The sequence below is a fragment of the Crocuta crocuta genome, unplaced genomic scaffold (assembly GCF_008692635.1).
Source record: "Crocuta crocuta isolate KB4526 unplaced genomic scaffold, BGI_CrCroc_1.0 scaffold167, whole genome shotgun sequence".
NCBI lineage: Eukaryota > Metazoa > Chordata > Mammalia > Carnivora > Hyaenidae > Crocuta > Crocuta crocuta.
The window spans coordinates 13399804-13415941 of NW_027532406.1; the positions used below are offsets into that span (position 1 = coordinate 13399804).

Genomic DNA, 16138 nt, shown 5'->3' on the forward strand with positions numbered 1-16138 from the left:
CACTGTTCTAGGCCGTGGGGATACAATAGTGAATGAAACTGTCATATTCCTTAACTTACACTTCCTAGTGTAAATTTTTGATTATTGGATTTATCCTTCTACTTTTTTCTGACCTGGAGAGTTTCCTTTTACATGCTGAGTTTTTCATTGTTGAGCATCATCCAGTCCTTTTGAGTTATACTTTTAAGTTAGAATCCCATGGTCTTAGAAAAAAAGTTTTCACTTTTTCTCTTTGAAAATTCTTGAAATCAGCCTTCTGAATTTATGAGTCAATGTCTAATATTTTTCCTAACATTTATCTACAATAATGTTTCCATGATTTCATAAAACTAAAGACAACAATATGGGACAAAGAGGCTTTGTCATAATTTACACAGATGTTGGCACATGCGGAGTTGGATGCTAAGTCTAAGTTTTTGTGTTTTTGTATTTTTTTACTTCTTCATTATTCCATTATAATCATTCATGGATTTTTCATGGTTTTCGTATATCACCAAGATGTTTTGACAACTCTCAAGAGGTTTATTAATGCATACTCAAATATGAGATAAAAGATAAAGTATTTCTTTAAAAATGATCATATTTTTATTACTAATTTAAAAATCATCTACATTTTAGGAATAGCCCTGCCCTAGTCTATGCCATCCTTGTTATATGGACCTGGAGCATGCTGCAGTTTCCACTTGACCTGGCAGGTAAATGTCTTGATGTTTGCTCAAAGAAACAGAAAATGATTAACTCTTGATTAAAAATTGTAATAAAGCTAAGGAGGCATCTGAGAGTATTATCATTTTAATCATTTTGACATCCTAGTGTTAGTTCCAGTTCAGTTTAGGAAAAAACTCAACTAAAACTTAGGAAAGCCATTAGTGGGTCCATCCTGGTTACATGGTGAGCCTGAGATAATTGAACATACCAGAACACAGCTTTACATTCACTTCAAAATGCAAGTTTTCAATTTGAATTTGTAAATTCACCTTCAGAAAGGTTCCATCCTGTATGAGTTGGAAAATCTCCCTCAAATTAGTTAAAACATTTGTGCCTCAGTTTCTCACCAATGAAATGGGGCTGATAAACATAGTAGCTAGGGTTGAAGGTTCTCGTGATGACTACATAAGATACATCTTGTAAAGTGCTTAGCACATTTGCTGGAATATAAATATTTCTTCCTGATATTTTATGGACTCACTTTTGTTCCTTTGTCAGAACATCACAAGAGAGTAAGAGCAGTTCTGGGGCCACATGGAAAATTAAAATTCTTCTCAGAAGTGGTCCTTGGAATTCCATTGGCCTTATTTTAATAAATACATAAACTCCTGAGACTTTGCAGGAAGAAACTGTTTTCTAAGCATATCATACTAAAGATGCATTGTCCAATATGGTACCCGCTAGCTACATGTGGCTATTGAAATTTAAAATAAAATTAATTAAAATTAAATAAAATTCAAAGTTTCATTCCTCAGTCACACTAGCCACATTTCAAGTCTCCGCGGCCACATATGGCTGCTGTAGTAGGCAGAGCATTAGGCAGAACATTTTTATCATCACAGAAGTTTCAATTGGACAATGATCGGTAGTCATCTCTTAACTTCTAGGAAGGATCCCTGGAATTCTTATTTGAGAATTCTCCAGGATGTCACTTTACTCTGAAGTAATTATAGGAGTAAATAATTACATTTTCCTTAAGCCTGACTTCTTTATGGCACCCTACCCACTGGTGTCAGGATTAGAATTAATCTAGAACAGGGATATTTAATCTTCTCTGTCTCTTTTTGGCTTACTTTAATAGGCCCAGAACTTTCAGAGGCAATTTTAGATTTTAGCAACCACTTTCTGAAACAAAATTGTCACTGGAATAGATGGAAAGAGTGACTGTGGCTTTTTAGAAATACTCAAAAACTCATTACTAGTTAATAATTACAAACAAATTTTTGCCAGTAACACATACACACGTGCACACACATACACATATTTTGTCATAATGTGCCCAATCTATACTTATTGATCAGGTGGTGTCTCCCAACAGAATATTAGGTACCATCACTTTAGATGTTGAATAACACTCTTAGGAGGTCCCTTCAGAATGATTTTCTGACCCTAACTCCTTTGGAGGGGCTATTATTGATCTTAGCTGGTTTTTCTCTTGTCATTCACTCTGCTGATCCTCACTCTCCCCTATCTTGTGGTTTATAGACTTGCTAAGAAAATTTTTATTTGTGAAAGAAATTCTGTAAACTTTCAGGGGTGATAATGTTATGCAGCTGTTTGAAAAACAAAGACCAAATGTTACTTCTGACTAAATCACTATTGTATTTTCCAACAAACAGTACATTATGTTCACCCATATCAAAGCAGCTTCATAATATTTGCAGGCTCCAATAGATGAAGGCATTCTTTGTTTGAAAATTCCAAATGGAAGGCTTCATTATTATAAAGGATTATTTTATGCCCTTGACCTCGAATTAAATTAGCATTTTAGAAATTAAAACAAAAAGGTTCATCTGTTGATTGGGCCTCCTTTTGTTCAACTGGAAAATCGGTAATTATATCCAGTGTTTCTTGTAAACTGTGAAACAAAACCATAAGGCATTAGACAAAATAAAATAACAATGGCATTTATTTTGGGCTTTTGTCCCCCCACCATTAAAAAAATATGTTCAACGTGAATTGAGTTTGAATTTGAATTATAAACACTTGAATTTCCACAACATAAGTTACCCATATGGCTGACTGAGTCAACCAGGAAACAGGTCGACCCCAAAGGAAGGATACAGAAGGATCTGGGCCATGTATCTATATACTCTGTTCTATTTCCCAAACTCCGCAGCCAGATAAGTCATTCATTATCCGAATGGAAAGAGAGAAGTGAGAATCAGAAAGAAGCTAGTGGAAACAAAAAGAAATGGCAAATACGGGCCCCTCTCCTCAAAGACATCATTGTTACCTCAGTTTTCAAAGGAAGAAACAGGCCCAAGAAGGTTAAGTACCTTGGTCAAGCATCTTGTTAAAAAAAAAAAAAATGAGGAAACCAGTCTATCTGGCTCGAGGCCTGGAGTGCCTGGCTGTGAGGTCTCCCTACGTGGTAGACCCCAAAGACAGGGCAGTTTGTCTTATTCCTGATTCTCTATAGCCTAGTTGATTGAGCTTTCCCCGGGATTCAGACTAGAAGGTGATCTAAAATTTGTTACATGGATGGAAACACAAGGACTAGCTTACTTTGGTGTTTTATTGAAATTATAACAGATTCTTGATTTTATTTATATAATATAACCAAGGATGTTCAATTGTTAAGGGGTAACTAAAGGTGGTGTTAATGTTATGGATGGTTTCACCTGTGACCCCCAGTATTCAATTATAGAATCACTCCCACTTGTTAACTAGCATAGCACCCATTGTTGATGACTTGCCCTCATTTCATTCTCTTCTAGACATTTTAGGGATGTGCTAATTGGTCTGTCTTGTGTTCTCAGTACAGCATGTCGTCTGCCCCTTGTCTGTGGCAACGAAGGGGTTCCCCAGCCTGTTTTTTTGCCAGTACAGTGCTGATCTGTGGAATATTGGAATCAGCATCTTCATACAAGATGGCCCCTTCCTTGTCGTGCGTCTCATTTTGATGACCTATTTCAAAGTGATAAACCAGATGCTGGTGTTCTTTGCCGCAAAGAATTTCCTTGTGGTAGTGTTACAACTCTATCGTTTGGTGGTGCTGGGGATGGATGTCCGTGCTTCCTTGAGAAATCAGCCAGGAAGACTAAAGGCAGAGCACAGCTGCCCATGTGAACAAGCTGTGAGTGAGATCTCACCTGGAGACTGGGTGCGTGGTTCTAATGGGGGCTTGGATACCCCCTTGCAGGCCTTGCCTGTCACCCCTGAGGACTCTCACCCCACACCATAGTTCCTTACTGACAGCAGCATGCAGCTAGAACATTCGACTTTCTGGTTCCTCTTACAGACACAATCCCCCCCCCCTTGTTTTTTTTAACTTTGGCATATAATAATTTTCAAAAGAACAACATAAAAAGTAAAGCCAAAGCTGAGGAATTTTCTTTTTTTGACTGAATGGAAAGAGCTTTGATTAGTGGCTATTGCTACAACTTCTGTGTGATGGTATCAGATGTTATAGTTGTTCAACGACTAAGTGATTTGTTTGTCTTGAACTGTTTGAAAAACTATGGATGGGGTTACAGTGACATGCCCTCAAAAGATTTAGTGCAGACAAACTGTCACGGCTCTTACCTGAAAATAGAGAAGCTTTGAACTTTGGCTCCATTGTCAGACTATCTCATCTGATCTTTTCTGCAATGTCCCTGACATCAAAAAATGTACATTCAGTGAATGCAGAACAAATGAAGGGAAAAGTGCTTTTAAAATTACCTCACTGTGAGCTGGAAGCAGTGAAAATCTCTGCCCAGCTTCCATAGCATTGAGAGCCCTCTTCATTGCTGCACAGACCTTCCCAGGAAAATCATTTTTCTGGGCTGATGTGGTATTCTGTCATGGCGCATATGCTCCTACAGAAATATTATTGCTTCTGGCTTGGACACTGTGAAATTCACAGCAAGCCATTTTGGTTGTGAGGCAGGAAATACTGGTAATGCTAGCAAAGTCACAATTTCCACCCTGAAACATGATTTGTGGTATTTGTCAGTATTTTTCTTAACTCTACCATTTTCTCCAATGCCAAGTCGAATTATGTGGGTTGGTGAAAGGAAGCACTGAGGCAGTGAATAAAGGTGTTTCAGGCCCTTTAAGTGTTATCACAGTTTCTGGAGTCCACCAGCGGTGGACCGAATTCCTCTAAGCTGCCACTACCACCTTTGCTGCCTTTGCTCTCAGAGAAGGTATTGGGGCTGGAGGCTGGCATCAGCCCTACACACAGCCAACAGCCCTTGATCAGTGATGGGGCTCAGAGCTCAGAAGATGCCACAGCATTGTGGATATCAGAAAAGTCTCTTTTCTTGCCTTCATTACGACTTCACTTCCCCAGTGTTGAAATAGCCATACTTTACCCTTTATACATGTAGGTACTTCCCAGATGGAGGTCATTCAGAACCTTTTGAAATGATTTTTGCTTTTAAGATACAGCGTGGAAAGTTACCTGACTTTTCTTCCTTGTGTTTCTAATTTTAACAATGTGATGATTGTAAAAATTACACGTGAAACTAACGGAGCACATTTGTAGTTTTCATAATAATTTTGTGAACATTAAGATCAGGAAATTATATTTATATAAAGAACTTGACAACTTTTAAGGGCATGTTATTTAAAATGCTTAGCAATTGGAAGCAAAATAATAACTGCTACTATTTATAAGAACGCCTGAGCAGAATCTGTTTTTATGTTGACTGTTTTATGTTGAATGTTTTCCTCCACAACATGTATGTGCTGCTTATTACTGCAGAGTTGCTCATGGCATACTTTTCATGTTTTAATTTTTTTCTCCCAGCAAAACAAACATTGAACATCTAAAAATAGATAAACTATAAAGTAGTACGGGCTGTTGCAGGGATATTTTTAAATGCTTTCAAATCTGAAACTTGGCTGGGCTTCGTGAATGAATTCCTAGTGTTTAAGTAAACTATTTTGTAATTAGCACTCCTCCAAAGGCCTGGGAAATGGGAAGTCCAGAGTCTCGGTTTCCTTAGAGAGCCAGGTCGGCAAAGAGCACGGAGGACTGGCTTGGCACTGAATAGTGGCAAAAATAGACACACGCTGTACAAGGTTTTCCAGGGAAATCTGCTAAGGGCAGCATTTGTTAACCTAACCACCAGTGCTCTCTCGCTCTTGGACTGACTTGTTATAGCAGAAAAAATCTATATTCATTTTGTTTATTTAAAAACAAAACCTAAGTCCAGATTGTATCCCTAGGACCCCTGATGAAAAGAGTTAAAATTTTATTCATGTAATTATATATTTTTATCACAGATTGCTAAACATTGGTGTGTTTGAAAATATCCCAGCCTTTGCTATGTAATGTGGTCAGAACAGTAGTTACCGCCCAGATATTGACAGTCTGGGAGTTGCTTCCATTTTATGTATAATCAGATAACTGGTTTAGGTCATCTGTACAATGTGTTGTAAGCCATTCTTCTCTAAGGCCCAGCACAAGACATGTGACACACTAATCCGGGGCCATCTACGAGAGTCGCTCATTTGTGGTGCTGCTGTCATTGTTCTGGCTGTTGTTCCTGAGTGGCTTGATTAAAGCTCAATGAAATGTCCTCCATAAAAACATATCATTCTCCTTGTGAGAAAACACAGTGTACATGTTTCAACAATGCTGCATGTAAATAAATCTTATAACTGCCTCATGGGTTTTCTTTTTACCCTTATTAAGATGAGTGTCAGAGGATGTGACTTCATACTGCAAGATTTTTACTGTATTTGTCTTTCTTCATTCTGTTAAGTTTTATTTACAGATAACATAAACTGCAACTGCTAAATAAAATAATAGAAATTTGTATTGGCCAATAACGTCCTCTCTAATCTTCCAAGATAAAAAATAATCTTACACAGATTTATGAATTGGCTCTGCAGTGTTTCCCCTGATATGTGGCAGCACTTCAGGCCTTGTGAGGTCAGAAAGACATAGCCAAGAAGTACCCGGATTCACTACTGTAATACTAATTGTGAATTTGTTATTTAATGGAGTTTCCAAAGCCCTGGAAAGGCTTGCTCCCAAGTTTCCAAGTTCAACATTGACTTCTATTCTCTTTGCATTTAATTCCATGATTCAGAATCCATTCTCCTGTTAAAAGTGGCATAGAACTGCAAAAGGCAGAACCTCTGTCCACCTTTACTCTACTTTAGCGCTAGGAAAGTGAAATGCTGAAATATACTGCAGGGCCTTAAAGATGTATGTAAGAAAAACAAACAATCTTGAATTATAAGAAGAGACTATTCCTTTTTTTTTTCTAACTTCTTTTTACTTAGTGGAATTTTGATGCACTCTTGCTAATATCTGATTTGGAGGTTAAACAAGACAGCTAGAGGACATTTACAGCCTTGAGGCTTCAAATAATTTTCTCTATGATGGGAGGAACTTTAAACAATGTTCAAATAATCAACTGATGCAGTCTTTATTTTATGCATCTCCATCCTCTAAATCCTTCTTTCTAGAATATTTTGTGAGAATACTTTCTCTGAATTATTTATATTTATACTGTTTTGCTATGAATAACCTTTGTATTTTATCATACACATTAAATAGTTTGTGTACAACCTTATCTTGATGTCTGTTATCTGTCTGAATTTCTTGTCTTTGTTCTGTACTGTCATTAGTTTCATTTAGTTTTTAAGCTTGGATTTAAAAAAAACAGATCTATTTAGAGTGTGACTGAAGTGGCATTCCAAACTAGCGAGGAAAGACTGACCAATTTTATAAATGATGTTGGGAAATTTTGTGAACCATCTGGAAAAAATAAAGTGAGATTTTTATCCCACGCAATATATAGAAATAAATTCCAGATGGATTAAAGAACTAAATGTAAAAGTGAAAACTATAAAATATTAGAAGAAAATATGGAATGTGTCTTTAGCATTTGGGGAATGGGAAGGTCTTTCAAAGCAAGACATGAATCCCAGAAGCTATGAAAGAAAAGACTGACAGATCTGTAATGGTTTAAAATTTCTGAATGGCCAAAGGTTTCAGAAATACATTACTATTATTTTCTGGAGAAAGGTGTCTTGTACCTATACAAGAGAAATGATAGGTATAGAAATTAGAAAGAAGTCAAGTTTATCATTTAATTGTAGAAGATTGAGTCTTGACCATCCAAGAAAAGTATACAAAAAACCAAGATACTATTAAAAATAATAATCTAACATCACACAAAATCAATGCTTTTCTACATATAAACATACATCACATAAAATATGTATTTGAAGGAGAGATTTCCATTACAATATAAATGAAAACCACAATACATAGGAATAAACTTGGTAAATGTACATGATTCATGTAAAGAAAACTTCAAAAACGATTTTGAGGACATCAGTGGAAAATTTAACAAATCAAAAGTTATATTTCTATTTGACAGAGGTTAGATGCCTTGATATTTTAAACAATTTCTCCTAAATTGATCTATAAATTTAATACAACTACCAAAATGACAGCCATAAGATTTTACTTTTTAATGATTACCCAAGCTAATTCTAATGACATTATGATAAAATAAGCACTAAAGAAAACCTGGAAAATACTGAAAATAAGTAAGAAAAATGAGAAAGAATTTTCAGTATATTTAAATATATTATAGAGCTACAACAACCAAGAGAATTCAATTCTTTCAGGCAGAAAAAAGGAACAGAAGGTCAAAAATAGGTTCAAATACATCAAGATTTTGATATATGATAAATCGTGAGTAGAAGGGTGGGTGATAAAGTATTGTAAGTGGTTTAAGGTTTTAAAAATATCAAACCGAATATCTATCTCAATCCCTAATGTCCAAAATATTTCCAGATGGATCAAGGAGTTAAACATTAAACACTTTAAAACATATTGTAATTGCAATGGTGAGAATATTTTCTAAGCTAGATACAAAACTAGAAACCATAGGCAATTAATACATTTCCACTTGTAAAATTAAAAACTTTAGCATCATAGAGGCACTTGGGTGGCTCAGTCAGTTGAGTGTCCGTCCTAGGTTCAGGTCATGATCTCACTGTTAATGGGTCAAGACCTGTGTCGTAGGGCTTTGTGCTGAAACCTCAGAACCTGGAGGCTGCTTCAGATTCTGTGTCTCCCTCTCTCTCTGCACCTCCCCTGCTCATTCCTTCTCTCTTTCTCTCTCTCCCCCCTCTCTCTTTTTCTTTCTCATTCTCAAAAAATAAATAAACATTAAAAAATTAGCATCATAAAAAAAACCATAAGTGAATTCAAAAACTGAACAATGAACTTGGTTCTTGCAGCAAATGTAGCGAAGTATTAGTTTTCTTAATGAGCAAACAGCTCTTACAATAAGAAAAACAAATCCTTTGGAAAAATAAGCAAAAGATATATGATTCAATGCAAAAGGAAAAGTTAAGGAAATGCGAATCCAACCACAATGAAATACCATTTTTCAAATGCAGACAAAACCACATGATACCACTTTTCAATTATCAGGTTGGCAAAGATTCAAAAATGTTTTAGGATGTGTATTAGAGGGACTCAAGGGAAACAGGCATTTCTTACTCATTGCTAGTGAGGATATAAATTGGTATAACTTCTTTGGAAGATGATTTGGCAATATTAATCAGAATTAAAAATACATTTGTCATCTGACCCAGCAACTCAGCCTTTGAAGGAAGTATCCTACAGATGATGTGCCCAAAAATGTATGTATAAAGCCATTCAAAACAGTATTTTCCATAGCAGCAGCATAGTGTCCATCCATAGGGTCATTATTAAATATTGAAATATCTATACTACATAATACTGTGTAGCTTTTCAAAGGAATAAAGCAGATCCATAAGTGCTGATAAGGAACGATCACTTCAATATTTTGCTAGATAAAACTAAGGGAGCAAACCATAAGGTTAGTATGTCACTCTTTTTATAAACGTTATTCACCTTTATACAAGTGACTGGTAAACCTACAAAATGATCTCCAAGTTTCTGATGATCCTAGATATTCCCACCTTTTCTATTCTTTTTTTTTTTTAGCTGTTGTACTTTTCATAGTTTGAAATTCTTAAGTATTCATTACTTTAGTGATTTGATTTGAAAAACAATTATTATTAAAAAGAAACCTCACCAGCTTACAGAGCCTTCTGCCATGTATGGACACTCTGATATCATTTTGCAAATAAAGCAAAATCACATAAATCATTTTCACCCAAGAAAATATAGACTTTGCCATTATAACTAAGAATGATCTTTAGATGCTTTAAATGAATCAAAAGTTTAAACCATGTCAGATTCAGCTTGTCCTATGAAGTGTGAAACTTGGGAAGTTAAATAATGAATATATCTGTAAGACCACAGAAAAATCAAACTGACCAAAATGGTTCAATGAATCTTGATGCGAACCACGGAGAAACTCTACAATGACCAGTCTGACACTTTCACACCTCCTGACATTAATGAAGCCACCAAAACAAACCACAGAAGTATTTTACATTGAATTACAGAGTCAAACTGATTTCCCCAGGAGAGATAGAGAACTAAAGGAGCCCTGAAAGAAAACTCAGAAAGAATCTTTGCATCTGTTTCCAAGTCCATATTCATAGTCCATCTAACTTGTGTATGTAAGCTTTTTAGAATTTTGTCAAATATGTACTCAACTTACAGTTGGTTGTGGTGAGTGATCAAATGGATCATACGCAAGTCTGATCACATTATTGAGGAAAACAAAAATTCCTAAACCAACCATATGTCAGATATCATACAGTCTTTGTACCTAAACTAAGAATTTCAGTCAAGGAAACTTGAATCTACAAGACAAAATATGTTTTCTCTGTGGATGCTGATTTTCAGCATCTGCCAAGTGCATAACTGGAGAATTCAGATGGTTGTGGTTCTGGGATCTTGGGGATTGTTTCTACCTTCTGGCAAAGAATGTTTTTCCCTATTATTCAAACGTTCCCAAATGACTTGAGTGACAGCTAACAGCTGGGTCAAAAGCTGTAATTATTTCATCAGGTCTCTTGGTTTCAACTAACTTCTATAAATTGTGGGGGGTTTTGGTATCTAACTTCAATTTCTTTCCTGGATTTCATGCCAGGATTTGCATCTCCCCTGGCTATTCTGCAAGGCTCTCACACTTGGTATATATAGAACCCATATCTGACCACACCCCAGTCCCAGTAGACTCCCCTCCGTGTGTTCCATATAATGGCTAGCAGCATTACGGTCCACACAGGCACCCACATGAAAACTGGGGGTATCCTTGACCCAGGCTCTTCTTTCTTATCCTTCCAACTTGAGGAATACCCACATTCTTTCAGTTATGCTGTTCATAATTTTCTTTAAATCTTTAACCTACCCTCTCTATTTCAACTGCTACTACCCTCATTTAGTGTCTCATCATTTCTTGCACCAGTGACAGTGGTCATCTCCCAACTGGCCTTCAAACTTCCTGGTTTAATCCCCAATAAATATTCCAAACTGCATTCAGAGCTCTTCTAAAATGCACAATGGATCATATGTCTCTTCTATTTAAAATGATGATGCCTCATTGCCAACAAGATCAAGCACGAAGTACCAGGAAAATTATTGAAGATCTTTTACAAGGTGGCCCTAATTTGACTTTTCAGCTTTGCATGTGTGGGTGCGCATGCAAACACACACAACACACACACACACACACACACACACACCCCTTCCACCATAACATAGTACTCACGCCTCATGCTCCCTTAAACTTGCCATTATCCTTTACACAGCAATATAAAGTTTGTGTACTTTGCTATTTCTTTTTTTAGCAATGCCCTTCATTGCTACCACTCTATTACTGATTCTTTGTCCACTCACCCCTCACTCTCCAGGGGGCCCATTTCCCCTTTAGCCCATCCAGAGTTGATGGCTAAAGGAAGGAAGAATGGTCCCACGGGTCAAGATTGTTCTGTAAACTCCAGCAGAGTGAGCACAGGTATTGTCTGAGAAAAGAATATGGTCAGGTCTCTGATTTCTAGGGTTTTCCTTAAAGAAACAATGCTATATAGAGCTAGGGGATTCATCACTTATCATGGTCCCAGACTAAAGGCTACAGGAGAAGCAGCCAGTCAGTATTCTCAGAAGTTTTCCTCTCTTCTTCTCAGGTCTTCTCAGCTGATCTATGCAGCTTTTCCTGTATTTATTTATCAAACAGCTTCTATGTATATTGCCTAAGTGATGCCCTTGTCCTCCTCCTTACAAAGATTCCCACTTCTAGCAATACTTCACATTAGTTGTCACCAATCTTGGGAATAAACAAAACAAAAACAAACAAAAACAAAACAAAAACAAACAAAAACACAACAAAACAAAAAACCCATAGAAGCTTTCAAAGTCTTAGGTTACAGAACCGAGTGACTATCCTCCTTTACTGTGTATTCGCAGCACTTTGTACTTGTCTCTGTCCTAGTATTTATCATAATATATGTAATGATTTGTCTGTGTGTCTGTCTCTCCCATGTCTGTAAGCTGTTTGAGGGCATGGGCCATGTCTTATACTCTATCATAATAACCACACATCTCCAGACATGCTGAAATTTTGTCTGTTCCCAGAAAACACCAAGTTTTTTTTCTGTCTTGGGGATTTTGTTCTTGCTGGTGATTCTAGAAACCCTCACCCTGGATCTTTTTTATTTGGATTCCAGCTTAAATGCAAGGTCCTCAGAGATTCCATCACTTTTTTACTTCCTCAATAATCTCCATGACATCGATCTTTATTTTTTTCCTAGCATTTTTCACTATTTGAAGTCATCTTTACTTTATAAGTTTATTTACTGTCTATCTTACCTATAATGAAAATATAAAGGTCAAGGGCATCTGTCTTGTTCATCTCTTGGCTCCCAGTTGCTAGCACAGAGTAGCTGCTTAAAAACTACTGTTGAGTGCATCATTTTTTCTGTGCTTACTTATGCCTTTTACTTATTTCTTTTACAAAACTAAAATCATACTATCGACTTATTCTACTTTGTCATTTATTGTCCTTTCTTGAGTTTTTCCTGAAGTTAACTATTCTTTGAGAACATAATGCTTACTTACTTCTCTGCATGAACATAGAGAAGTAATCTTGAGGATACCTAATCACCAAACATCATAGGCATCCCCAACCATCTTTGTCCTTGACACTCTGCCTTCGGTGTTGTGGATGCCTCCTCTTTGTGGCCCCTCCACTCCTGTGGTGCTGTGAGACCCTCACCTTTGGTTCTTATATTCCCTCATTGTTGGTGCTTTCTCCATCCATGAGTCTGTTGACTCTTGCACTCTAAATGTACAAATTCTATCTTGTCCATCTGGGCTCATCTCTCCCTTTGCAATTTCACTCCTAACTGATAATCTTTTCTGTCTGTATTGCCAGCTTTCCCCCAAGTTTCTCTTCCACATTACCATGTAGATGCTCTTCTGGCACTTCCGGATCATGTCCACAGCTGGATTCAGAGCATGCCCTCTCCTAACTCAGTTTCTTTCCTTGAACCTTCTATTTCTGTTAACAGAACCACCATTGTTCTAGCTATTTTGACTCATACTAGGTTGTCATCTTTGATTGACTTTCCTCATTCACACATTTGCTGAATCCTCTTTCTTGTTTTGCCTAATGGATATAATTCTGTTGCTTTCCTCTGATTATGTAAGTCATATATGTCCCATGTAATGATTTCAAGCATACAGAAAACTAAGAGGAAGAGGGTAAAAACCACAAAGAATCCCAATACCCTTACTACAATGTTCATCACTAATAATTTGGAGGCTATTCATTTGTGAATATTTTATTTCAGATAGAAAGATGGTAGATAGATGATACTTGGATAGATAAACATAAATAAGACAATATATTAATTAAATCTCTAAAGATGCAAACCATCGGGAAGAGTTGCAAAAATTGTGGATTAATTTATTTAAAACATTTTTAAAAATGTTTATATTTATTTTTGAGAGAGACAGGGTGCAAGCAAGGGAGAGGCAGAGACAGAGAGGGAGACACAAAACCTGAAGCAAGCTCCAGGCTCTCAGCTGTCGGCACAGAGCCCAATGCAGGGTCTTGACCCGTGAACAGTAAGATCATGACCTGAGACAAAGTCGGGGGTTTAACTGACTGAGCCACCCTTATGCCCCCATACTGTAGCTTAATTCAAATTTGTATGATGAACAACTTCAGCTCTCAGGGCTGTAAGAAGGCATATATGAAGACACAGATAATCGCACGTACAACATTGAAAAATGTCTATATTTTAGGTCTTTTGTGAATTTGCAGCATGGACCAAATGGTGCCCCTGTGGCAGACTCTGGAATTGGGACCTTATTTTATTCATCTTTTTATGCCCCATGGAGACTCTCATGGTACATGTGGAGTAACGTTTTGCTCTGTGAAGGATCAATGGCAGCAACAAATAACTTTTAATATGTCCTATACACAAGCCACTGCTAACTATGTGAAAGATACACAAATTAATAAGATATTCTCCTTGCTTTTGAGGAAATTTATAGCCATAGTCTTTCCAAAAAAAATGCCCTATATCCTCCATAAACTTCACTACCTCCCACCTATCTCCATGCCTGTGAGGAGTTCCTTTTGGTTCTCTATGGGTTTTGTGTAGAACCTGAAGTCCCTGGGCCTTGCTCCCAACATGCACTTTGAAATATGAGAGGGAATGCAAAAAAGAAAGGAGATCTGAGAGAACTGATTTAAAAGGAATGAACGTTGTTTGTTTTTTGAAAACATGTTTTGTAGGTTGATGGCTCTTGATCACTGTAGGATGGCCACTGTGGGATCCCTCAAACATCGCAAGAGCTCATCTTGGTCATATAATGACTTTGGCTATAATCTGCTGCCTTCTTTCAAAGGATGCTGCTATTCTGCAGAGGCTTCTGTCTGAACTCAGCCATATTTCTAGGCTCAAAGTGGTGGGACACCATTCATGTGAAAGCACCGTGGGAGACTTAAAAGCATCATGTGGACCTTCAGGATAATCTAAAGTATTCCTAGCAGATGTCCAAGGTAGAAGATGCTCATTTGTTACATGTGAGGATGCAGTAAGATTTATTTTTAAACATTCACTGGCCTGAAAGGAGAACACTTGGGCCCATCACATTCTAGAAATCTCAATTACAACAACACAGTCTTAGAAGGAAGACACGCCTGCTCTATCCTTGAAGATCAGATCACACTCTCTCCTTAACTCTGCAGATTCTGTTCAAAAAGTTTAAATTTTACTTAAGCGATATATGGCACGAAAGCCTTAGAGAAAATGCTAGCTTGGAGAACATGTCAGTCATTTTTGAGAGCAGATGTCCACCACTTCTCTCTTTGGAGGAAGCAGCCCATTAAGCCGGATGCTGCTGAATCAGATGTGACAAAAAAGTTCAGTCAGCCCAGTTTATTTTGGCTTGAGACTCAGCAGCCAGGAGTGGGCAATCGCTGGTATTTCTGGATCTGCTGTTGCTCCTACTTCAGAGACTGTTGAGTCAGACCTGACCGAACTCACAGACATCTTTGGTTCTGTGGCACACATGTGCCTCTTTACAGCCTGAGTGCTGGTGATCTATAGCATCCTGGTACTTTGTGTTTTAAAATTGCACACCTACCTGCACAGATGTAAAATCAGCACCAAGCAAAATAAGCTTACCCTAGAATCTTTGTATTCTGTGTTCCTCCATAGAAGACTAAACATCCAGGCGCTGATCCATTTATTATACGTTACATGTCATCTCTGGGGGTGACAGCCACATTCATCAAAGCTCTAGTCCCTTGAAAGGGATAATGTTCAGGAAATATTTGAGCAGCTATCAGAGAATTCATCCTTGCCTTATGGCTTTTCTAAAACTTAATAAAAATCCTGTTTTCAATCAGAATCTTCCAAAGAATACAGACCTTGTTTCTCCAACTTCTTGGAGAAGCCAAAGCAAACATCAACTATTACAATTTCTAGTTTTTAGCTTCAGTGCCTCTCTTAGTGTCATACTTTGACTTCCTTTCAGATGTTGTCCACACAAGGATTTTATGCAAGATAGATTAGATCTATAGATTCTGCTCTATATTTGTACTTTGAGTCACATATCTTTCAAGTGTTTGAGCTTGAAGAAAAGCTTGAAGAAGACTCTGAAAGTGAAGAAGTAAAAGCAGGGTCATCTTAGATACACCCTACTGAAGGGGAAGTTTGTGACCAAAATGATCTGCACAAAAAAAGCAAAATAAAAACAAAAACATGCAACAAAACAAAAAATTAGACCTGTTACTTTTCTGCCAATAACACATCAATATCTTTAATACCCTTAAAATAATCTTATTGCTCAACATTTTAGAGTTTACACAATGCTTTCACATCAGTTGTTTTATCTCTCACAACTGCTCTAGAAATATATATTTTTTAATTCTGAGCAAATGAGGAAATGAGCACTCAGAGTGGCCAAAATACTTGCAAAGTTCAGGTTTTTGGGTCTCAACAGGGGCTCAGGTCCAGAGGTACTGATTCCCAGGCAGGAATGCTGTGTGAAATGATTCTACTCTAA

General features: G+C 37.1%; 1 protein-coding gene across 1 annotated transcript in view; it reads left to right on the top strand.

Moving 5' to 3' along the window:
* Nucleotides 1–7141, top strand: part of TMEM26 (transmembrane protein 26) — a 48781-nt gene extending 41640 nt beyond the window's left edge. The window contains exons 5-6 of the mRNA XM_077778656.1: nucleotides 619–695; nucleotides 3471–7141. Coding sequence (XP_077634782.1) covers nucleotides 619–695; nucleotides 3471–3895 — 502 coding nt within the window. The 3' untranslated portion in view covers nucleotides 3896–7141. The remainder of the gene's footprint in view (nucleotides 1–618; nucleotides 696–3470) is intronic.
* Nucleotides 7142–16138: the final 8997 nt, after the last annotated feature.